Raw genomic sequence first — 25,601 nt, forward strand, 5'->3', positions numbered from 1 at the left:
CATAAAGTCTTCAGACCCTTACTGGCCTGGTTCATAGATATGCAGTCCATTCAGAAAGTATTCAGACCCTTACTGACCTGGTTCATAGATATACAGTCCATTCAGACCCTTACTGGCCTGGTTCATAGATATACAGTCCATTCAGAAAGTATTCAGACCCCTTACTACAGTAAGGATAGCAGACAGCTATTCTTAGCTTTTGGACATCAGAACAGGCGATCACTAACTTCCATTTAGATTAATGTTTCTACTACAACTTGTCAGCTGCTCTGGACATTCTGCTTACTCCGGACCAGGCCCTGATCCCTGGTGGCGAAAGAGAGGCAGGCAACCTAACGAGACTACGTTGGTGAGCAAATAGACTGCCCTTGTCCTCTGTTCTATTGGAGAATGTGCAATAACTGCCGATCAAACCGGATCAGCTCCGTTCACAGCGATATCCAGTTGGATAAACATCTGGCTGGTTTTTCCTATTCATCATCAACACTGGACAGCAGTCTTGGGTGAGACGAAGGCAAGAGGGGTGTGTCTCTTTGTTAGCAACTTCTGGTGCGTGATCTAATGTTAAGGAGGTCTCTAGTTTCGCCTGAGAGAATAGCTCATGATAAGCTTTACCAAGAGAGTTTTCATCTATATTTTTCTTAGCTGTCTGTTTGTGACCCGATTCAGGAAACTAGGTGTAAAAAAAGCCATTTGAACGTAAAAAATATATGTTTTTAGCAAAGTGCATTTTTGTTTTAACAGAAATGCCTTCTGGAACATGTGAACTTTCATGTGCCTTAATATCAAACTTGTATGCCATCTGTAAATACGAATACAATTGTTAAATACGAGCCTAGTTGGTTTAGCCAGAGAAAAAGGAAGCAACCTTCCCACTAGCCATGAATGGCTGAGATAATGAGTGGGCTGGACATGCCGAGAGAGGAGTTCGGTTTGGTCTGCCATATAGAAGGCTTCTGTCTATTTGAACTCTTCAGTCTGTGTTGGTAATCCTGTGGAAAACGGCTTATAAAAAAATGTATTGTGTAGTGGAGCTGCATAAGTGTTGCTCTCCACTTTCTGGAGGATCGAGTTTTGAAATCAGTGGAATTAGAGTATGATAGCTAAAGAGATGGGAAAACACCTGTCTCTAGATGACATCTTCAAACTAAGGGCAACCATGGTATGGCATTCCTGACAGGGAGACACGTCCATCATTACATGACGTGTGTACAACACCCGTTTAATATAGTCGGTGTCAGTAAACATCGGCAAAAAAGTGTAATGAAATTGTTGCCAGCAGAGCCATGCTCAAGGTCCTAAACGATATCTTAACCGCCATCGATAAGCAACAATACTGTGCAGCCGTATTCATTGGCCTGGCCAAGGCTTTTGACTCTGTCAATCACCACATCCTCATTGGCAGACTCGATAGCCTTGGTTTCTCAAATGAGTTGCCTCGCCTGGTTCACCAACTACTTCTTTGATAGAGTTCAGTGTGTCAAATCGGAGGGCCTATTGTCCGGGCCTCTGGCCTTGGACCGACTCTCTTCTCTGTATACATCAATGATGTCGCTCTTGCTGCTAGTGAGTCGCTGATCCACCTCTACGCAGACGACACCATTCTGTATACTTCTGGCCCTTCTTTGGACACTGTGTTAAGAACCCTCCAGACGAGCTTCAATACCATACAACTCTCCTTCCATGGCCTCCAATTGCTCTTAAATACAAGTAAAACTAAATGCATGCTTTATTTCTATCTCTACTTTGCACATTCTTCCACTGCAAATCAACCATTCCAGTGTTTTACTTGCTATATTGTATTTACTTCACCACCATGGCCTTTTTTTGCCTTTACCTCCCTTATCTCAACTCATTGGCTCACATTGTATATAGACTTATTTTTCTACTGTATTATTGACTGTATGTTTGTTTTAATGTGTAACTCTGTGTTGTTGTATGTGTCGAACTGGTTTGCTTTATCTTGGCCAGGTCGCAGTTGTAAATGAGAACTTGTTCTCAACTTGCCTACCTGGTTAAATAAAGGTGAAATAAATAAATAAATAAAAAGAGCAGGTTCGGCTGTTTTCATATTATCCAGAGGTAAACAAATCATTGGCCAGAGTGTCAAGTGTGTGATCTGAACGCTCGAGAGCGAAACGAGATGGGTGGGGCTAAAGCTTAAGAGGGTGTGAACGATGCTGAATGGGTGTAGACAAAGAAGAGCTCTTCACTAGATACCAAAACATTCAAAGGACATTTTCTCAAAAGTGAGTTTACAAGTTGATCAACTTCCAAAGCAGAATTACTTTCCCATTGTTCCTCAACTGTAGTGTATGATATACCATTTTCTAGCTCTGAGTCTCTACTTTTATCCAAGGTAAAAATAAAAAATAAACTTTCAAATTGGTGCCGGTCGATCACATATGAGAGTTTAGAGCCCAGAGTGATGGAGAACATGATTTCTGAATAAGATATGAGAGTTTAGAGGCCAGAGTGATGGAGAACATGGTTTCTGAATAAGATATGCGGGATCAGAGGCCAGAGTGATGGAGAACATTGTTTCTGAATAAGATGCGGGATCAGAGGCCAGAGTGATGGAGAACATTGTTTCTGAATAAGATATGAGGGTTCAGAGGCCAGGGTGATGGAGAACATTGTTTCTGAATAAGATATGAGGGATCAGAGGCCAGAGTGATGGAGAACTTTGTTTCTGAATAAGATATGAGGGATCAGAGGCCAGAGTGATGGAGAACGTTGTTTCTGATCTAAGCTGAGTATCAGTATCCATGACTCTAACCTGCCAGAACTATCCACAACTCAACTGGTCAGAACTCCTATCCACCTGTCAACTGGTCAAAACTCCTATCCACAAGTCAACTGGTCAGAAGTCCTATCCACTGGTCAGAACTCATATCCACAAGTCAACTGGTCAGAACTCCTATCCACTGGTCAGAACTCCTATCTACTGGTCGGAAATCCTCTCTACTGGTCAGAACTCCTATCTACTGGTCAGAACTCCTATCTACTGGTCAAAACTCCTATCCACTGGTCAAAACTCCTATCCACTGGTCAGAACCCCTATCCACGTATCAACTGGTCAGAACTCCTATCCACTGGTCAGAACTCCTATCCACTGGTCAGAACTCCTCTCTACTGGTCGGAACTCCTCTCTACTGGTCAGAACTCCTATCTACTGGTCGGAACTCCTCTCTACTGGTCAGAACTCCTATCCACTGGTCAGAACTCCTATCTACTGGTCAGAACTCCTATCCACTGGTCAGAACTCCTATCTACTGGTCAGAACTCCTATCCACTGGTTAGAACTCCTATCCATTGGTCAGAACTCCTATCCACTGGTTAGAACTCCTATCCATTGGTCAGAACTCCTATCCATTGGTCAGAACTCCTATCTACTGGTCAGAACTCCTATCCACTGGTCAGAACTCCTATCCACTGGTTAGAACTCCTATCCATTGGTCAGAACTCCTATCTACTGGTCAGAACTCCTATCCACTGGTTAGAACTCCTATCCATTGGTCAGAACTCCTATCCACTGGTCAGAACTCCTATCTACTGGTCAGAACTCCTATCCACTGGTTAGAACTCCTATCCATTGGTCAGAACTCCTATCCACTGGTTAGAACTCCTATCTAATCTGCAGAACTCCTATCTACTGGTCAGAACTCCTATCCACTGGTTAGAACTCCTATCTACTGGTCAGAACTCCTATCTACTGGTCAGAACTCCTATCCACTGGTCAGAACTCCTATCCACAAGTCAACTGGTCAGAACTCCTATCTACAGTGTGTGCAAATGTAGAAGATTAGGGAGGTAAGGCAATAAATAGGTGAAATAATTACAATTTAGTATTAATCACATGGTCAGAACTCCTATCCACAGATCAACTGGTCAGCTTATATTCATGTAGGTGGTAATTGATCTGGTCACAAATAATCACTTTGTTCCATCAGAGGACACATTTCAGATTGTATCGTTGTTTCCTCACTGTTAATAAGTAATGCTGTGTATGTGTATTGGTGATGGTGTCAACAGCATTGAGTTGTTGGTTCATTTCCCATGTCAAATCAAATCAAATCAAATTTTATTTGCCACATACACATGGTTAGCAGATGTTAATGCGAGTGTAGCGAAATGCTTGTGCTTCTAGTTCCGACAATGCAGTAATAACGAGCAAGTAATCTAACTAACAATTCCAAAAAAAAACTACTGTCATACACAGTGTAAGGGGATAAAGAATATGTACATAAGGATATATGAATGAGTGATGGTACAGAGCAGCATAGGCAAGATACAGTAGATGATATCGAGTACAGTATATACATATGAGATAAGTATGTAAACCAAGTGGCATAGTTAAAGTGGCTAGTGATACATGTATTACATAAGGATGCAGTCGATGATATAGAGTACAGTATCAACGTATGCATATGAGATGAACAATGTAGGGTAAGTAACATTATATAAGGTAGCATTGTTTAAAGTGGCTAGTGATATATTTACATCATTTCCCATCGATTCCCATGATTAAAGTGGCTGGAGTAGAGTCAGTGTCATTGACAGTGTGTTGGCAGTAGCCACTCAATGTTAGTGGTGGCTGTTTAACAGTCTGATGGCCTTGAGATAGAAGCTGTTTTTCAGTCTCTCGGTCCCAGCTTTGATGCACCTGTACTGACCTCGCCTTCTGGATGGCAGCGGGGTGAACAGGCAGTGGCTCGGGTGGTTGATGTCCTTGATGATCTTTATGGCCTTCCTGTAGCATCGGGTGGTGTAGGTGTCCTGGAGGGTGGTGTAGGTGTCCTGCAGGTAGCAGGTAGTTTGCCCCCGGTGATGCCCCCCATGTGTCAATTATCACGGGTCTGTCTCGCCTGTGGCTTAACTGCTTAACTAGCAGGGTGTCGTTACCGTGGCTATGGCCAGGCGGCTCGTAAGGGGAGGGTCTCCAGTCCTTAATTAGTCTCCAGTCCTTAATTAGTTTTGTTTAAAGGGGAGATAGTGAAGTCCCCTTCACAGGGCTGTCACATGCCAGGGCTGTCATTACCTGTATTTGCCAGGGCTGTCATTACCTGTATTTGCGGGCAGGGGAGGGGAGTGGAGTGGAGGGGAGAGGAGTGGAGAGGATGGGGGAGAGGGGAGGAGGGGGTGGGGGAGAGGAGAAGAGAGAGGAGTGGAGTGGAGAGGAGAGGGGAGGAGAGGAGGAGGGGGGGGGGGAGAGGAGAAGAGAGAGGAGTGGAGTGGGGAGGAGAGGAGGAGGGGGGGGGGGGGAGAGGAGAAGAGAGAGGAGTGGAGTGGAGAGGAGAGGAGAGGAGGGGGGGGGAGAGGAGAAGAGAGAGGAGTGGAGTGGAGAGGAGAGGAGAGGGGAGGGGAGGAGGAGGGGGCGGGGGAGAGGAGAAGAGAGAGGAGTGGAGTGGAGAGGAGAGGAGAGGGGAGGGGAGGGGGAGAAGAGAGAGGAGTGAAGTGGAGAGGAGAGGAGAGGAGAGGGGAGGGGAGGAGGAGGGGGCGGGGGGGAGAGGAGAAGAGAGAGGAGTGAAGTGGAGATGAGAGGGGAGTGGAGGAGGAGGGGGGGGGGGAGAGGGAGAGGAGAAGAGAGGAGGGGAGGAGAGGGGGAGGAGAGGAGGAGAGGGCGGAGGAGGAGGAGGGGCGGAGGAGGGGAGGAGGGCGGAGGAGACAGGATGAATGTGATTTAACTAGCATGATACGCTGTTCATTCATTCATTATATGGGGATAGGAGAGGAGCTTATAGGGATTGGGAGCGTAGCCAAACCTCTGGTTCTCACAGCCTTTTAGAACTTAATATGTTCATATTTACCATGAAGAAACCTTCCTTCTAGCAGGCGCTTTTATGGTGCATGGAGGGAGAGAGGCTAACAGGTCCATACGTCCACACTACACGTCCTGCTAGACTTCACTAAGCCTGTAGTCTACAGTAGAGACCTGCTAGTCTTCTCTAAGCCTGTAGTGTACAGTAGAGACCTGCTAGTCTTCTCTAAGCTTGTAGTCTACAGTAGAGACCTGCTAGTCTTCACTAAGCCTGTAGTCTACAGTAGAGACCTGCTAGTCTTCTCTAAGCCTGTAGTGTACAGTAGAGACCTGCTAGTCTTCTCTAAGCCTGTAGTCTACAGTAGAGACCTGCTAGTCTTCTCTAAGCCTGTAGTCTACAGTAGAGACCTGCTAGTCTTCTCTAAGCCTGTAGTCTACAGTAGAGACCTGCTAGTCTTCATTAAGCCTGTAGTCTACAGTAGAGACCTGCTAGTCTTCATTAAGCCTGTAGTCTACAGTAGAGACCTGCTAGTCTTCATTAAGCCTGTAGTCTACAGTAGAGACCTGCTAGTCTTCACTAAGCCAGGAGTCTATAGTAGAGACCTGCTTGTCTTCACTAAGCCAGTAGTCTACAGTAGAGACCTGCTAGTCTTCTCTAAGCCAGTAGTCTACAGTAGAGACCTGCTAGTCTTCTCTAAGCCAGTAGTCTACAGTAGAGACCTTCCTCTCACACTCTCCTCTTCTCTCTCCTCCTCCCAGGCGCCCCTACCGGCCCCTATCTTAAAGAGGACCAGTTCCACTGGCAGCTCCATGCTCACTATTACCCCCCCCTGCTCCGATCTGCCGGCGTACGCAAGTTCATGGTGGGATATGAAATGCTGGCGCAGGAGCAGAGAGACCTTACACCTGAACAGGTAATACATTTGGGAAACAGTATTACTGCAACATATGCTATATATAAGCACAGATCTTCATATGTCTAAAACATTTAGTAATTAGCTAAAGTATTCCTATGTGTCCATGTTATTTACCACAGCTCCTAATAAAGTTATCAAATCAAATCAAATCAAATTTTATTTGTCACATACACATGGTTAGCAGATGTTAATGCGAGTGTAGCGAAATGCTTGTGCTTCTAGTTCCGACAATGCAGTAATAACGAGCAAGTAATCTAACTAACAATTCCAAAAAAAAACTACTGTCTTATACACAGTGTAAGGGGATAAAGAATATGTACATAAGGATATATGAATGAGTGATGGTACAGAGCAGCATAGGCAAGATACAGTAGATGATATCGAGTACAGTATATACATATGAGATAAGTATGTAAACCAAGTGGCATAGTTAAAGTGGCTAGTGATACATGTATTACATAAGGATGCAGTCGATGATATAGAGTACAGTATCAACGTATGCATATGAGATGAACAATGTAGGGTAAGTAACATTATATAAGGTAGCATTGTTTAAAGTGGCTAGTGATATATTTACATAATTTCCCATCAATTCCCATGATTAAAGTGGCTGGAGTAGAGTCAGTGTCATTGACAGTGTGTTGGCAGTAGCCACTCAATGTTAGTGGTGGCTGTTTAACAGTCTGATGGCCTTGAGATAGAAGCTGTTTTTCAGTCTCTCGGTCCCAGCTTGGATGCACCTGTACTGACCTCGCCTTCTGGATGACAGCGGGGTGAACAGGCAGTGGCTCGGGTGGTTGATGTCCTTGATGATCTTTATGGCCTTCCTGTAGCATCGGGTGGTGTAGGTGTCCTGGAGGGCAGGTAGTTTGCCCCCGGTGATGCGTTGTGCAGACCTCACTACCCTCTGGAGAGCCTTACGGTTGAGGGCGGTGCAGTTGCCATACCAGGCGGTGATACAGCCCGCCAGGATGCTCTCGATTGTGCATCTGTAGAAGTTTGTGAGTGCTTTTGGTGACAAGCCGAATTTCTTCAGCCTCCTGAGGTTGAAGAGGCGCTGCTGCGCCTTCCTCACGATGCTGTCTGTGTGAGTGGACCAATTCAGTTTGTCTGTGATGTGTATGCCGAGGAACTTAAAACTTGCTACCCTCTCCACTACTGTTCCATCGATGTGGATGGGGGTGTTCCCTCTGCTGTTTCCTGAAGTCCACAATCATCTCCTTAGTTTTGTTGACGTTGAGTGTGAGGTTATTTTCCTGACACCACACTCCGAGGGCCCTCACCTCCTCCCTGTAGGCCGTCTCGTCGTTGTTGGTAATCAAGCCTACCACTGTTGTGTCGTCCGCAAACTTGATGATTGAGTTGGAGGCGTGCATGGCCACGCAGTCGTGGGTGAACAGGGAGTACAGGAGGGGGCTCAGAACGCACCCTTGTGGGGCCCCAGTGTTGAGGATCAGCGGGGAGGAGATGTTGTTGCCTACCCTCACCACCTGGGGGCGGCCCGTCAGGAAGTCCAGTACCCAGTTGCACAGGGCGGGGTCGAGACCCAGGGTCTCGAGCTTGATGACGAGCTTGGAGGGTACTATGGTGTTGAATGCCGAGCTGTAGTCGATGAACAGCATTCTCACATAGGTATTCCTCTTGTCCAGATGGGTTAGGGCAGTGTGCAGTGTGGTTGAGATTGCATCGTCTGTGGACCTATTTGGGCGGTAAGCAAATTGGAGTGGGTCAAGGGTGTCAGGTAGGGTGGAGGTGATATGGTCCTTGACTAGTCTCTCAAAGCACTTCATGATGACGGATGTGAGTGCTACGGGGCGGTAGTCGTTTAGCTCAGTTACCTTAGCTTTCTTGGGAACAGGAACAATGGTGGCCCTCTTGAAGCATGTGGGAACAGCAGACTGGTATAGGGATTGGTTGAATATGTCCGTAAACACACCGGCCAGCTGGTCTGCGCATGCTCTGAGGGCGCGGCTGGGGATGCCGTCTGGGCCTGCAGCCTTGCGAGGGTTAACACGTTTAAATGTCTTACTCACTTCGGCTGCAGTGAAGGAGAGACCGCATGATTCCGTTGCAGGCCGTGTCAGTGGCACTGTATTGTCCTCAAAGCGGGCAAAAAGTTATTTAGTCTGCCTGGGAGCAAGACATCCTGGTCCGTGACTGGGCTGGGTTTCTTCCTGTAGTCCGTGATTGACTGTAGACCCTGCCACATACCTCTTGTGTCTGAGCCGTTGAATTGAGATTCTACTTTGTCTCTGTACTGGCGCTTAGCTTGTTTGATAGCCTTGCGGAGGGAATAGCTGCACTGTTTGTATTCAGTCATGTTACCAGACACGGTTTCTGGTTAGGGAATGTTTTAATCGTTGCTATGGGAACGACATCTTCAACGCACGTTCTAATGAACTCGCACACCGTATCAGCGTATTCGTCAATGTTGTTGTCTGACGCAATACGAAACATCTCCCAGTCCACGTGATGGAAGCAGTCTTGGAGTGTGGAGTCAGCTTGGTCAGACCAGCGTTGGACAGACCTCAGCGTGGGAGCTTCTTGTTTTAGTTTCTGTCTGTAGGCAGGGATCAACAAAATGGAGTCGTGGTCAGCTTTTCCGAAAGGGGGCGGGGCAGGGCCTTATATGCGTCGCGGAAGTTAGAGTAACAATGATCCAGGGTCTTTCCACCCCTGGTTGCGCAATCAATATGCTGATAAAATTTAGGGAGTCTTGTTTTCAGATTAGCCTTGTTAAAATCCCCAGCTACAATGAATGCAGCCTCCGGATAAATCGTTTCCAGTTTGCAGAGAGTTAAATAAAGTTCGTTCAGAGCCATCGATGTGTCTGCTTGGGGGATATATACGGCTGTGATTATAATCGAAGAGAATTCTCTTGGTAGATAATGCGGTCTACATTTGATTGTGAGGAATTCTAAATCAGGTGAACAGAAGGATTTGAGTTCCTGTATGTTTCCTTCATCACACCATGTCACGTTGGCCATAAGGCATACGCCCCCGCCCGTCTTCTTACCAGAGAGATGTTTGTTTCTGTCGGCGCGATGCGTGGAGAAACCCGCTGGCTGCACCGCTTCGGATTGCGTCTCTCCGGTGAGCCATGTTTCCGTGAAGCAGAGAACGTTACAGTCTCTGATGTCCCTCTGGAATGCTACCCTTGCTCGGATTTCATCAACCTTGTTGTCAAGAGACTGGACATTGGCAAGAAGAATGCTGGGGAGTGGTGCACGATGTGCCCGTCTCCGGAGTCTGACCAGAAGACCGCTTCGTTTCCCTCTTTTTCTGAGTCGTTTTTTTTTTTTTTTTGGTCGCTGCATGTGATCCACTCGGTTACACTGGTTGTAAGGCAGAACTCAGGATCCGCATCGCGAAAAACATATTCTTGGTCGTACTGATGGTGAGTTGACGCTGATCTTATATTCAGTAGTTCTTGTCGGCTGTATGTAAAGAAACCTAAGATGACCTGGGGTACTAGTGTAAGAAATAACACGTAAAAAAACAAAAAACTGCATAGTTTCCTAGGAACGCGAAGCGAGGCGGCCATCTCTGTCGGCGCCGGAACCACCACCAAGCTACCTCAACTGTGTAACTCTGACTGAGGTTCCAGGCTGTAACTCTGAGGGAGGTTCCAGGCTGTAACTCTGAGGGAGGGTCCAGGCTGTAACTCTGACTGGGGATCCAGGCTGTAACTATGGGGGAGGGTCCAGGCTGTAACTCTGGGGGTCCAGGCTGTAACTCTGACTGGGGGTCCAGGCTGTAACTCTGACTGAGGGTCCAGGCTGTAACTCTGACTGAGGGTCCAGGCTGTAACTCTGAAGGTCCAGGCTGTAACTCTGACTGAGGGCCCAGGCTGTAACTCTGAGGGTCCAGGCTATAACTCTGAGGGTCCATGCTGTAACTCTGAGGGTCCATGCTGTAACTCTGAGGGTCCAGGCTGTAACTCTGAGGGAGGGTCCAGGCTGTAACTCTTGGGGAAGGTCCAGGCTGTAACTCTGAGGGAGGGTCCAGGCTGTAACTCTGAGGGAGGGTCCAGGCTGTAACTCTGAGGGTCCATGCTGTAACTCTGAGGGTCCATGCTGTAACTCTGAGGGTCCATGCTGTAACTCTGAGGGTCCATGCTGTAACTCTGAGGGTCCAGGCTGTAACTCTGAGGGAGGGTCCAGGCTGTAACTCTGAGGGAGGGTCCAGGCTGTAACTCTGAGGGAGGGTCCAGGCTGTAACTCTGAGGGAGGGTCCAGGCTGTAACTCTGAGGGTCCAGGCTGTAACTCTTGGGGAAGGTCCAGGCTGTAACTCTGAGGGAGGGTCCAGGCTGTAACTCTGAGGGAGGGTCCAGGCTGTAACTCTGAGGGAGGGTCCAGGCTGTAACTCTGAGAGGGTCCAGGCTGTATCTCTGAGGGAAGGTCCAGGCTGTAACTCTGAGGGAAGGTCCAGGCTGTAACTCTGAAGGTCCAGGCTGTAACTCTGAGGGAGGGTCCAGGCTGTAACTCTGAGGGAGGGTCCAGGCTGTAACTCTGAGGGAGGGTCCAGGCTGTAACTCTGAGGGAGGGTCCAGGCTGTAACTCTGAGGGAGGGTCCAGGCTGTAACTCTGAGGGAGGGTCCAGGCTGTAACCTGAGGGTCCAGGCTGTAACTCTGGGGAAGGTCCAGGCTGTAACTCTGAGGGAGGGTCCAGGCTGTAACTCTGAGGGAGGGTCCAGGCTGTAACTCTGAGGGAGGGTCCAGGCTGTAACTCTGAGGGAGGGTCCAGGCTGTATCTCTGAGGGAAGGTCCAGGCTGTAACTCTGGGAAGGTCCAGGCTGTAACTCTGAAGGTCCAGGCTGTAACTCTGAGGGAGGGTCCAGGCTGTAACTCTGAGGGAGGGTCCAGGCTGTAACTCTGAGGGAGGGTCCAGGCTGTAACTCTGAGGGAGGGTCCAGGCTGTAACTCTGAGGGAGGGTCCAGGCTGTAACTCTGAGGGAGGGTCCAGGCTGTAACTCTGGGGGAGGGTCCAGGCTTTAACTCTAACTGAGGGTCCAGGCTGTACCCCTGAAGGAGGGTCCAGGCTGTATCTCTGAGGGAAGGTCCAGGCTGTAACTCTGAGGGTCCAGGCTGTAACTCTGAAGGTCCAGGCTGTAACTCTGAGGGAGGGTCCAGGCTGTAACTCTGGGGGAGGGTCCAGGCTGTAACTCTGACCAAGTTTCCAGGCTGTATCTCTGAGGGAAGGTCCAGGCTGTAACTCTGAGGGTCCAGGCTGTAACTCTGAGGGTCCAGGCTGTAACTCTGAGGGAAGGTCCAGGCTGTAACTCTGAGGGTCCAGGCTGTAACTCTGAAGGTCCAGGCTGTAACTCTGGGGGAGCGTCCAGGCTGTAACTCTGAGGGAGGGTCCAGGCTGTAACTCTGATAGACTCCTCCATCGGCATTATGATCCTTCTTATCTGGTCATTAAACATGTACAGGGTTGTTCCAATCCTGTGGTGTCCCTTTTCAGGTCTCACACCTTGCTGCTGTGGTGGCATACTGTTATTTCAACCAAAATATATGGGACTTTATCAAGTTTGGATTTGTTCTTAAATTCTTTGTGGGTCTGTGTAATCTGAGGGAAATACGTGTCTCTAATATGTCTCTCTAATGTAGTCTGTAATAATAAACTATGGATATTTTGGGGTGGTATGCGAATTGGAGTGGGTCTAGGGTTTCTGGCAGGATGTTGTTGATGTTAGCCATGACCAACCTTTCAAAGCACTTCATGACTACCAACTTGAGTGCTACAGGGCGATAATCATTTAGACAGGTTAACTGTCTAAATAACCTGTCTAAATGATTACTGCCCCGTAGAACTCACGTTGGTAGTCATGAAGTGCTTTGAAAGGTTGGTCATGGCTAACATCAACAACATCCTGCCAGAAACCCTAGACCCACTCCAATTCACATACCACCCCAAAATATCCACAGATGACGCGGACATACAGTATGTAGTTCACTCCTCTACAACCCTGGGTTAGCTTGGAATGCAGCAGACATACAGTATGTAGTTCACTACTCTACAACCCTGGGTTAGCTTGGAATGCAGCAGACATACAGTATGTAGTTCACTCCTCTACAACCCTGGGTTAGCTTGGAATGCAGCAGACATACAGTATGTAGTTCACTACTCTACAACCCTGGGTTAGCTTGGAATGCAGCAGACATACAGTATGTAGTTCACTACTCTACAACCCTGGGTTAGCTTGGAATGCAGCAGACATACAGTATGTAGTTCACTACTCTACAACCCTGGGTTAGCTTGGAATGCAGCAGACACACTGTATTCACACTGTAAAAGGTTTAGTAAATGCTTCTGCCTCTATTGGCAGTAATACAGTCTCTTCTGGGTTGTCAGAATGAGGCCCACTCTGTCATGAAACATTGGAGGGATTCCCTTGTTGAATGTTTCCCACGTGACCGTTGCTGATGACATAATGTACTGTGGCGTACAGCAGGTCAGCCACCAGGGGGAGACTCGTCGGGGCCTGGTGACAGACGGAGTATACATCACGAGGCGATGGCTCCATCTGCTGGACGTGCCAGATCTCGACGGGCTCTCCGCCCAGTACTAATTGGAGATGATGGGGGAGCTGGTGAGTAATCAAGGGCTGATTGCTCACCAGCTGTACAAGCCCCATAAAGCTGCCAGAAGGGCAACACACAATAGAGGACTGGGGAAATTAAGGTGACTTCCGTGTAGTTGGAGACGGTGCCAGGGGCTAAGACGAGGGAGTACAGCAAGACCCGGAGCCCAGAAGACGGTATCCCGGAGAGGGTCTCATGGGGGAGAACTATCCTTTTCTTATGATTTATTATTTAATAAACACCCTTGAAACCGAGCTAATCATACTCTGTCCGTGTCTGATCTGTGTAAACGTCTTGACCCAACCCCCTGGTCTGCCACAAGTGGTGGAGAATGCGGGAAATCTGACAACGTGGTCAGATCAGGGTTGACGTTTACACAGCATCAGCATGGACGAGCTGATAGTTCAGTTCGTCTGGGCCCAACAAGCACAACATGCGGTTTAGGAATGAATGCTGGAGGAACAGCGACTACAAAACGTCCGCCTCGTTGAGGAAATCAGGAAGCTGCAAGGAGGAGCGTCTCCTGAATCACATCCCAACCAGTTTTTAATCAAGCTAACGGAAGACGATGACGTCGATACCTACCTCTCAAGGCCGAAGTGGGCCAGTCTGCTGGCCCCGTTCCTCTTGGGGAATGCCCAAAAGGCGTATAGGGACCTGAACGATGAACAGGCGGCTAATTACTCAAATGGGTGATACTCAGCCGCTACGGGTACAGCCTGGCCCATCGGGCTCAATGGTTCCACGACTGGAGGTTCGTAGCCGACGAATCCCCCCGAGCACAGATGAGCGACCTACTGTGCATCACCAGGGCATGGCTCCTAACTGACGTATCCACCCTATCCATCCTCGACAAAGTGGTCCTGGATCGCTTCTTACGGGCGCTACCCTACGACATGAAGATGGCAGCGAGTCTATGCCCGCCCCAGACCTTGGAGGGCCTCCTGGAAGCAGTGGAGACGCATCATAACACGCAGGCCCTGCTGAGTGGGAGCCGGGACGAGTCAGCGACTCGCCCAAGGGGACGGAAGGACAGCCCCACCGTGGTGTACCCCGAACCGACAGCCATCAGGGCAAAAGGACCCCAAACCCGTGGAGAAACGGCTGGGGTAGGTCCGACCAGTCCCCGACAACCCCAGGTACATGGAGGTGTTTTGAGTGTGGCGCCCATGGGCACATTGCCTGGAATTCCCCGGCTCAAGAGGAGGCAATACCATCAGCTAGCCCCGGCGGTGAGGTGGGTCACACTGTGAACTATGTCACCTCCTTTTGGGCGCACCCCGAATCAACTGCACCCATGGTCCATGGTTGGCGGACACAACACGGAAGCGCTATTGGACTCCGGAAGTATGGTTACGCTCGTAACCACGAGCCTGCTGAACCAGGAGACCGAAAGGGGTAGGGAGATGTCCATTTCCTGTGTTCATGGTGACACAAAGCGGTATCCAACTGTATGGACCACCATCGTGACGCCACAACCGAGCTGCCAGATGACGGTGGGTGCAGTACCAGAGCTTCCGGTACCTCTCCTAGTGGGACGGGATTGTCCGCTGTTTGCGGCCCTATGGGGGCACGAGTTGAGGAAGAAGGTACGAGCCAGACGAAGAAGAGAGCGGGGACGACCAAAAGCCTGTGCGGCCCGGAAGCAACCGGTTAACCAGCATTGGTCTACGGCTCCGGAGTCGGAGTGGGCGCCGGAACCCGAACCCCCTAGGGAACCCCTGGAGGAGGAGCCCATCCTCCTCGATTTCGAGGGGCCAGTCGAGACCCTGCTGGGGGCCAACTGAGGGGAAAATTCAGGACGGCCCAGTGGGAGGATCCGAACATGAAAGCCACTGCAGCCCAAGTGATAGCAATGGATGGACTGCTACTTCCGTGGGTGAGTGACTGGCGATACCCCAATTTCAAAATCAAGACTAACCTTTTGTATCAGGTGTGACGCCAACACGGGGAACTTCGAGAGGTATTGTTTCTGCCCCGACGGTACGTGGGAACCGTTCTTCAGCTGGCCCACACCCACCTGTTGGGGGTGCACCTGGGAATGGAGAAGACCTGGGAACGGCTCGCTGCCCGGTTCCACTGGCCCGGGATGGGGAGGGCAGTGGAAGACTACTGTCGCAGCTGTCCGGAGTGTCAACTCACGGCCCCGAAAGCTCACTTCCGAAGCCCATTGGTGTCCCTACCAATCATCGGGGTGCCCTTTGAAATCATCGCCATAGACATAGTGGGACCCCTGGTAAAAACAGCACGAGGACACCGGTACATCCTGGTGATAGTAGATTATGCCACCCGGATTATCGAGGCAATTCCACTACGGGTATCCAAGGGAACCGCCCGGGAGCTGTTCCACCTCTTTTGCAGGGTGGGCATCCCGAACGAGATCTTGACAGACCAAGGTACGGAGTTTATGTCCCGACTGATGAAAGAGTTGTGTGCCCTCCTGCAGATCAAGCAGATCCGGACTTCCGTTTTTCACCCGCAGATGGATGGGCTCGTCGAGCGCTTTAAATGCTAAAACAGATGCTGCGGAAGGTCATCGAGCAGGATTGGAAGAACTGGGACCAGCTACTACCCCACCTAATGTTCTCAATCCGAGAAGTACCCCAATCCTCCACTGGGTTTTCCCCGTTCGAACTTCTCTACGGGAGGAGGCCACGCAGGCCTACTGGACCTCGCAAAGAAGGTGTGGGAAGCTCAAACGACCCCCTTACGCAGCGTGGTAGAGCACGTGGAGACGATGAGGAAGCGGATGACAGCCATATGGCCCATCGTGAGGGAACATATGGAGAAGGCCCAATGCGCGAGAATTCCCAGGTGGGAGACAGGGTGCTGGTCTTAATCCCCACGGCCAGAAGTAAGTTCCTGGCAACATGGCACGGACTATACGAGGTGGTCGAGAAGATGGGACCTGTCAATTACCGCATACGGCAACCAGGGAGGTGGAAACTTCAACAAATTTACCACGGGAACCTGTTGAAGAAGTGGCATGAGAGGACAGCCTTGGCCATGTTATGGTCAGGACCCAGGACGCCACTGGTCCCGAGCAATGAGGACCTCGAGCCGGCCCAGAAGCAAGGGCTCAGGGAGCTTGTTGATCGGAACACGGTGGTGTTCTCCAAGAAGCCGGGCCGCACGAGCCTCATTGAACACCACATCCGTTCCCCGCGAAACGGTAAGAAAGAGGCCATATCGGATTCCAGAGACCCGAAGAAAGACCGTGAAACAGGAAGTGGAGGCTATGCTGAGGATGGGTGTCATTGAAGAGTCCCACAGTACATGGTGCAGCCCCATCGTGTTGGTGCCCAAACCGGACGGGAGCCTCCGCTTCTGTAACGATTTCCGGGGGGTGAACGACATCAGCTTGTTCAACGCATATCCCATGCCGAGGGGGGACGAGCTCATCGACCGATTGGGAAAGGCCCGGTACATCAGCACCCTTGACCTGACCAAAGGATATTGGCAGGTACCGTTGGCAGCCTCCTCCCGGGAGAAGACGGCATTTTCGACACCAGACGGGTTGTATCAGTACCGGGTGCTCCCGTTCGGTTTCCACGGAGCCCCGCCCACATTCCAACGGCTGATGAACAAAGTACTTCGACCACACCAGCAGTACGCAGCGGCCTATTTAGTTGACATCGTCATCCACAGCCAAGGTTGGGAAGAGCATCTGACGCGCCTCCAGGTGGTGCTGGACGCGGTCAGAAAAGCCGGGTTGACAGCGGACCCCAAGAAAAGCAAACTAGGTTTCGAGGAGGTGGAGTACCTGGGGTATTTGATCGGACAGGGGAACGTCAAGCCCCAGGAGAGGAAGGTTCACGCTGTGCGTGACTGACCCGTTCCACGCACCAAGACGCGGGTCAAGTCCTTCCTGGGACTGGCAAGATACTATAGCCGATTTATCCCCAACTTTGCGGCTATAGCTTCCCCCCTCACCGATCTAACCAGGCCCCGCCTCCCGATAAGAGTGAAATGGACGAACGAGACAGAAGCGGCACTCAGCCGTCTGAAGGAAGCGCTGTGCTCCCATCCGATTCTCTTAACGCCCGATTTCCAGGTGCTGATGGTGGTCCAGACGGATGCGTGTAATACGGAACTAGGCGCTGTTCTGTCCCAGATACACGATGATGAGGAGCACCCCTTCATGTACATCAGCAGAAAGCTGGTTCCTAGAGAGAAAAAGTACACCATTGTGGAGAAAGAGTGTCTAGCGGTGAAGTGGGCGCTAAGCACTCTCAAGTATTACCTGTTAGGTACCCACTTCAGCCTGGTCACGGACCATTCTCCCCAGGTCTGGATGGTCAGGGGTAAAGACACAAACGATCGGGTCACCAGGTGGTTCTTGTCCCTTCAATGCTTCTCTTTTTCTGTTGTGCACAGGTCAGGTCAGGAGGAAGCATGGAAACGCGGATGCCCTATTGAGAAGGGAGACATACGTCGCACTGACGACAGTCCCCTTCCCGACAGAACTAGGGGGCGTACAGCAAGTCAGCCACCAGGGGGAGACTCATCAAGGCCTGGTGACAGACGGAGTATACATCACGAGGCAATGGCTCCATCTGCTGGACGTGCCAGATCTCGACGGGCTCTCCGCCCAGTACTAATTGGAGCTGATGGGGGAGTTGGTGAGTAATCAAGGGCTGATTGCTCACCAGCTGTACAAGCCCCATAAAGCTGCCAGAAGGGCAACACACAATAGAGGACTGGGGAAATTAAGGTGACTTCCGTGTAGTTGGAGACGGTGCCAGGGGCTAAGACGAGGGAGTACAGCGAGACCCGGAGCCCAGAAGACGGTATCCCGGAGAGGGTCTCATGGGGGAGAACTATCCTTATCTTTTGATTTATTATTTAATAAACACCCTTGAAACTGAGCTAATCATACTCTGTCCGTGTCTGATCTGTGTAAACGTCTTGACCCAACCCCCTGGTCTGCCACAGTACATTATATGACCTTAGTTCATCTTCAACTGTCTCTGTTGTACTTTACTGTGACTCTACTCTCTGTGTGTTCCATCCTCAGGCTGCTGAACGACTGAGGAACCTTCCAGAAGAACACTACAAGACCATTGAGACGGCAGGAGAGATTGGTGGAGAGACACCTCTGGCCCTACCACGTCACACCTCTACCAAACCTCTGACCCTACCACACCTCTGACTCTACCACACCTCTGACTCTACCATACCTCTGTCTACCACAACTCTGACCCTACCACTCCTCTGATCCTGACCCTACCACACCTCTGATCCTGACCCTACCACACCTCTGACCCTACCACACCTCTGATCCTGACCCTACCGCACCCCTGACCCTACCACCACTCTGACCCTACAACACCTCTGATCCTACCACCACTATGACCCTACCACACCTCTGGTCCTGACCCTACCACACCTCTGATCCTGACCCTACCACACCTCTGACTTTAACTCTGTCACAGGATCATCAACTAGAGTCAGCAGCATACCGCCAGTTGGTGAACCCTGGTCTATCACATTGACATTAGATATTAAAGTATGAATAACAGGAAGTGCCTATCAAAACAGTTTGATACAAATACTACTAGATCTCTTTTTGGGAAGAGAAATATATAACATTGCTGATGGTGCCTTCAGAAACTTTTCACACCACATTTTGTTGTGCTTCAGCCTGAAGTAAAAACGTATTAGACTAAGATTTTATGTCACTGGCCTACACACAATACCCCATAATGTTCAATTGGAATAATGTTTGTAAATTGATAAAAATAAAAAGTTAAAATGTCTTGAGTCAATAAGTATTCAATCCCTTTGTAATTGAACCCTAAATAAGTTCAGGAGTAAACATTTGCTTAACAAGTCACATAAGTTGCATGTACTCACTTTGTGCAACAATAGTGTTTAACATGATGTTTGAACATGTTTGTACCCCACACATGCAATTATCTGTAAGGTCCCTCAATCGACTAGTGAATTTCAAGCACAGATTCAACCACAAAGACCAGGAAGGTTTTCCAATGCCTCACAAAAAAGGGCACCTATTGGTAGATGGGTAAAAAAAGAAGCAGACATTGAACATCCTTTGAGCATGTTGAAGTTATTAACTACACTTTGGATGGTGTATCAATACACCCAGTCACTACAAAGATACAGGCATCCTTCCTAACTCAGTTACCGAAGAGGAAGAAAACCACTCCGGTATTTCACCATGAGACCAATGTTGACTTTAAAATAGTTACAGAGATGGATGTGATATGTGTATACTGAGAATGGATCAACAACATTAAAGTTAATCCATAATACTAACCTAATTTACAGAGTGAAAAGAAGGGAGCCTGTACAGAATAAAAATATTCCAAAACAAGGCACTAAATTAAAACTGCAAAAAATGTGGCAGAGGAATTAGCTTTTTGTCCTGAATACAACGGGTTATGTTTGGGGCAAATCTAACACAACACATCACTGAGTACGACTCATCACTGAATATCACTGTGAGTACGACTCTTCATATTTTCAAGCATGGTCAAATGAAATAAATAAAACACATTGGCCTAGCAGGTGTCACTGCAGGCTTCTGTTCCTGGCTCCAACAGTGCAGTAATTTCTAACCATTCACAACAATACACACAAATCTAAAAGTAAAAGAATGCAATTAAGAAATATTTCTCCAAAAAGTACAATCTTTGTCCCCATGTGTAGTTGCAAACCGTGGTCTGGATTGTTTATGGCGGTTTTGGAGCAGAGGCTTCTTCCTTGCTGAGCGGCCTTTCAGGTTATGTCGATCTAGGACTCGTTTTACTGTGGATATAGATACTTTTGTACCTGTTTCCTCCAGCATCTTCACAAGGTCCTTTGCTTTTGTTCTTGGATTGATTTGCACTTTTCGCACCAAAGTACGTTCATCTCTAGGAGACAGAACACGTCTCTTTCCTGAGTGGTATGACGGATGCGTGGTCCCATGGTGTTTATACTTGCGTACTATTGTTTGTACAGATGAACGTGGTACCTTCAGGCATTTGGAAATTGCTCCCAAGTATGAACCAGACTTGTGAAGGTCTACAATGTTTTTTCTGAGGTGTTAGCTGATTTCTTTTGATTTTCCCACGATGGCAAGCTAAGAGGCACTGAGTTTGAAGGTAGGCCTTGAAATACATCCACAGGTACACTTCCAATTGACTCATATTATGTCAATTAGCCTTTCAGAAGCTTCTAAAAGCCATTACATAATTTTCTGCAATTTTCCAAGCTGTTTAAAGGCACAGTCAACTTAGTGTATGTAAACTTCTGACCCACTGGAATTGTGATACAGTGAATTATAAGTGAAATAATCTGTAAACAATTGTTGGAAAAATGATTTGTGTCATGCACAAAATAGATGTCCTAACCGACTTGCTAAAACTATAGTTTGTTAACAAGAAATTTGTGGAGTGGTTGAAAAACTAGTTTTAATGACTCCTACCTAAGTGTATGTAAACTTCCGACTTCAACTGTAAATATCAGGACGTGCAATGTTGGAGTGGCATTGACTAAAATACAGTAGAATAGAATACAGGATATACATATGAGATGAGTAATGCATAGACTATAATACAGTAGAATAGAATACAGTATATACATATGAGATGAGTAAAGCATAGACTATAATACAGTAGAATAGAATACAGTATATACATATTAGATGAGTAAAGCATAGACTAAAATACAGTAGAATAGAATACAGTATATACTTATGAGATGAGTAAAGCAGTGTGTGAACGTTATTAAAGTGACTAGTGTTCCATTATTAAAGTGGCCAGTGATTCCATGTCTATGTATATGGGGCAACAGCCTTTAAGGTGCAAGGTAGAGTAACCAGGTGGTAGCTGGCTAGTGGTGGCTATTTAACAGTCTGATGGCCTTGAGATAGAAGCTGTTTTCCAGTCTCTCGGTCCCAGCTTTGATGCAGCTGTACTGACCTCGCCTTTTGGATGATAGCGGGGTGAACAGGCTGTGGCTCGTGTGGTTGATGTCATTGATGATATTTTTGGCCTTCCTGTTACATCGGGTGCTGTAGGTGTCCTGGAGGGCAGGCAGTGTGCCCCCGGTGATGCGTTGGGTAGACCGCACCACCCTCTGGAGAGCCCTGTACCATGTGGTGATACAGCCCGACAGGATGCTCTCCATTGTGCATCTGTAAAGGTTTGTGAGGGTCTTAAGGGCAAAACCGAATGGTGGTGGCTGCATCATGTTATGGGTATGCTTGTCATGGGCAAGTACTAAGGAGTTTTTTAGGATAGAAAGAAATGGAATACAGCTAAGCAAAATTATAGAGGAAAATCTGGTTCAATCTTCTTTCCAACAGACACCGGGAGATGAATTCACCTTTCAGCCGGACTATAACCTAAAACACAAGGCCAAATCCACACTGATGTTGCTTACCAAGACAACGTTGAATATTCCTGAGTGGCCTAATTACAATTTTGACTTATATCAGCTTGAAAATCTATGGCAAGACTTGTAAATGGCTTTCTAGCAACGATCAACAACCAATTTGACAGAGCTTGAATAATTCTTTAAAGAATAATGTGCAAATATTTTGCAATCCAGGTGTGTAAAGTTCATACCCAAAAAGAATCACAGCTGTGATCACTGCCAAAGAAGATACTAACATGTATTGTGCTAGCGGGGACAATAGTTATGTAAGCTGTCATCAAGATATATGTTTCATTTTTCAGACATTTTTTTATTTTGTGATTATTTTAATCTGTCACCTTTTATTATTTTTTGAATTGCTCAACTTTGATTTAGTAAAACTATTTTACATATTAAAGCTGTGGTTATTAATTAATGTACAGATCATATTTCCAATCCACATTCCATACACAGTACCAGTCAAAAGTTTGGACACACCTACTCATTCAAGGGTTTTCTTTATTTTTACTATTTTCTACATTGTAGAATAAGAGTGAAGTCATCAAAACTATGAAACAACACATATGGAATCATGTAGTAAGATTCTTCAAAATAGCCATCCTTTGCTTTGATGACAGCTTTGCACACTCTTGGGATTCTCTCAACCAGCTTCATGAGGAATGCTTTTCCAACAGTCTTGAAGGAGTTCCCACATATGCTGAGCACTTGTTGGCTGCTTTTCCTTCATTCTGCATTTCAACTGATCCCAAACCAACTCAATTGGTTTGAGGTCAGGTGATTGTGGAGGCTAGGTCATCTGATGCAGCACTTCATCACTCTCCTTGGTCAATGGCCCAAAACACACCTCCAGGTTCTTTAAGGGTTATTTGACCTGTTGAAAAACATTGTAGCTTTAGTGTGAAGTAGCTTGGTTAACTAAACTCAGTAAAAAAAAGAAACTTCCCTTTTTTAGGATCCTGTCTTTCAAAGATAATTCATAAAAATCCAATAACTTCACAGATCTTCATTGTAAAGGGTTTAAACACTGTTTCCCATGCTTGTTCAATGAACCATAAATAATTAATGAACATGCACCTGTGGAATGGTCATTAAGACACTAACAGCTTACAGACGATAGGCAATTAAGGTCACAGTTATGAAAACTTAGGACACTAAAGAGGCCTTTCTACTGACTCTGAAAAACACCAAAAGAAAGATGGCCAGGGTCCCTACTCATCTGCGTGAACGTGCCTTAGGCATGCTGCAAGGAGGCATGAGGACAGCAGATGTGACCAGGGCAATAAATGTCAATGTCCGTATTGTCAGACGCCTAAGAAGGCGCTACAGGGAGACAGGACGGACAGCTGATCGTCCTCGCAGTGGCATACCACGTGTAACAACACCTGCACCGGATCCAAACATCACACATGCGGGACAGGTACAGGATGACAACAACAACTGTCCGAGTTACATCAGGAACTCACAATCCCTCCATCAGTGCTCAGACTGTCCGCAATAGGCTGAGAGAGGCTGGACTGAGGGTTTTTAGGCCTGTTGTAAGGCAGGTCCTAACTAGACATCACCGGCAACAATGTCGCCTATGGGCACAAACCCACCGTCGATGGACCAGACAGGACTGGCAAAAAGTGCTCTTCACTGAGGAGTCGCGGTTTTGTCTCTCCAGGGGTGATGGTCGGATTTGTGTTTATCGTCGAAGGAATGAGCGTTACAGTGAGGCCTGTACTCTGGAGTGGGATCGATTTGGAGGTGGAGGGTCCGTCATGGTCTGGGGGCGATGTGTCACAGCATCATCGGACTGAGCTTGTCGTCATTGCAGGCAATCTCAACGCGTTACAGGGAAGACATCCTCTTCCCTCATGTGGTACCCTTCCTGTAGGCTCATCCAGCATGACAATGCCACCAGCCATACTGCTCGTTCTGTGTGTGATTTCCTGCAAGATGGGAATGTCAGTGTTCTGCCAAGGCCAGCGAAGAGCCCGGATCTCCCATTGAGCACATCTGGGACCTGTTGGATCGGAGGGTGAGGCCTAGGGCCATTCCCCCCCAGAAATGTCCGGAAACTTGAAGGTGCCTTGGTGGAAGAGTGGGGTAACATCTCACAGCAAGAACTGGCAAATCTGGTGCAGTCCATGAGGAGGAGATGCACTGGAATATTTAATCCAGCTGGTGGCCACACCAGATACTGACTGTTACTTTTGACCCCCTTTGTTCAGGGACACTATTCCATTTCTGTTAGTCACATGTCTGTGGAACTTGTTCAGTTTATGTCTCAGTTGTTGAATGCTATATTCATACAAATATTTACACGTTACGTTTGCTGAAAATAAACGCAGTTGACTGTGAGAGGACGTTTCTTTTTTTGCAGGCTGACTCCGGTAGTCAGTTGAATGGTCTTTCCTCAGACACAATGGTGTAGCTGGCTTCCTGGGCGGGTATTAAGAAGCGCGGTTTGGCAGGTCATGTTTTGGAGGACGCTTGACTCGATCTTCGCCTCCCAAGCCCGTTGGGGAGTTGCAGCGATAAGACAAGATCGTAATCATGAAATCGGGGGTAAAAAAATTATAAAGTAAACAATGACACAGACTGAATGGAAAGGTACATATGGATAAGGAAAGTCAATTAGCAAGGACTCGTCAACTGGTAGTGTCAAAGAGAGGTGTGCCTGTCAATACATGTCGGTCAACTGGGTAAGAGGTACTGTGGTCAATGGCTCCACCTAGTGGCATTTTTTTGAAGACAATCACTGGAAGTTAAAGCATATCAAATCAAATCAAATCAAATCAAATCAAATTTTATTTGTCACATACACATGGTTAGCAGATGTTAATGCGAGTGTAGCGAAATGCTTGTGCTTCTAGTTCCGACAATGCAGTAATAACGAGCAAGTAATCTAACTAACAATTCCAAAAAAAAACTACTGTCTTATACACAGTGTAAGGGGATAAAGAATATGTACATAAGGATATATGAATGAGTGATGGTACAGAGCAGCATAGGCAAGATACAGTAGATGATATCGAGTACAGTATATACATATGAGATAAGTATGTAAACCAAGTGGCATAGTTAAAGTGGCTAGTGATACATGTATTACATAAGGATGCAGTCGATGATATAGAGTACAGTATCAACGTATGCATATGAGATGAACAATGTAGGGTAAGTAACATTATATAAGGTAGCATTGTTTAAAGTGGCTAGTGATATATTTACATAATTTCCCATCAATATTACAATACACAAGAGAGTAAACATGTAAAAGCTGTGGTGGAATTAGTACAATAAAGACCTTGGTAGGAAATATATGATTGATTGATTTTATTATCGTGTCATGTATCTTCATGATAACCAGACACCGTATTTGTTGTATCCAAATAAAATCATCATACTTACAGTGCCTTAGAAAACAGGATTTTAGAATTTTTTGCAAATGTATGACATTTTTTTAAACTAAACAACTTATTTACATATATATAAGTACTCAGACCCTTTGCTATGTGACTCGAAATTGAGCTCAGGTGGATCCTGTTGCCATTGATCATCCTTGAGATGTTTCTACAACTTGATTGGAGTCTACCTGTGATAAATTCAAATGACTGGACATGATTTGGAAAGGTACAAACCTCTCTATATAAGGTCCCACAGTTGACAGTGCATGTCAGAGCAAAAACCAAGTCATGAGGAAGAAGGAATTGTCTGTAGAGCTCAGAGACAGCATTGTGTCTTGTATTTTCATACACTTACCTACATACGCACATATCAATTTAGAATAAGGCTGGAATGTAACAAAATGTGGAAAAAGTTAAGTGGTCTGAATACTTTCCCAATGCACTGTACCTATATACGCACATATCAATTGCATTCCTACTGAAATTAAAACAATTGAAACGCAAAACAAAAACATTTCAGTATACAACTTACCTTGTCGTGTCTTCCAAGCTTTGGAAATA

The 25,601-nt window shown here is 47.3% G+C and overlaps 1 protein-coding gene across 2 annotated transcripts in view; it reads left to right on the forward strand.

Moving 5' to 3' along the window:
* Window positions 1-19,025, forward strand: part of galt (galactose-1-phosphate uridylyltransferase) — a 136,305-nt gene extending 117,280 nt beyond the window's left edge. For both annotated transcript variants that reach the window (XM_042326361.1, XM_042326360.1), the window contains 2 exons: window positions 6,521-6,675; window positions 18,284-19,025. In XM_042326361.1, the coding sequence (XP_042182295.1) occupies window positions 6,521-6,675; window positions 18,284-18,418 (290 nt within the window). In that variant the 3' untranslated portion in view covers window positions 18,419-19,025. The remainder of the gene's footprint in view (window positions 1-6,520; window positions 6,676-18,283) is intronic.
* Window positions 19,026-25,601: the final 6,576 nt, after the last annotated feature.

The sequence above is a fragment of the Oncorhynchus tshawytscha genome, linkage group LG09 (genome assembly GCF_018296145.1).
Source record: "Oncorhynchus tshawytscha isolate Ot180627B linkage group LG09, Otsh_v2.0, whole genome shotgun sequence".
NCBI lineage: Eukaryota > Metazoa > Chordata > Actinopteri > Salmoniformes > Salmonidae > Oncorhynchus > Oncorhynchus tshawytscha.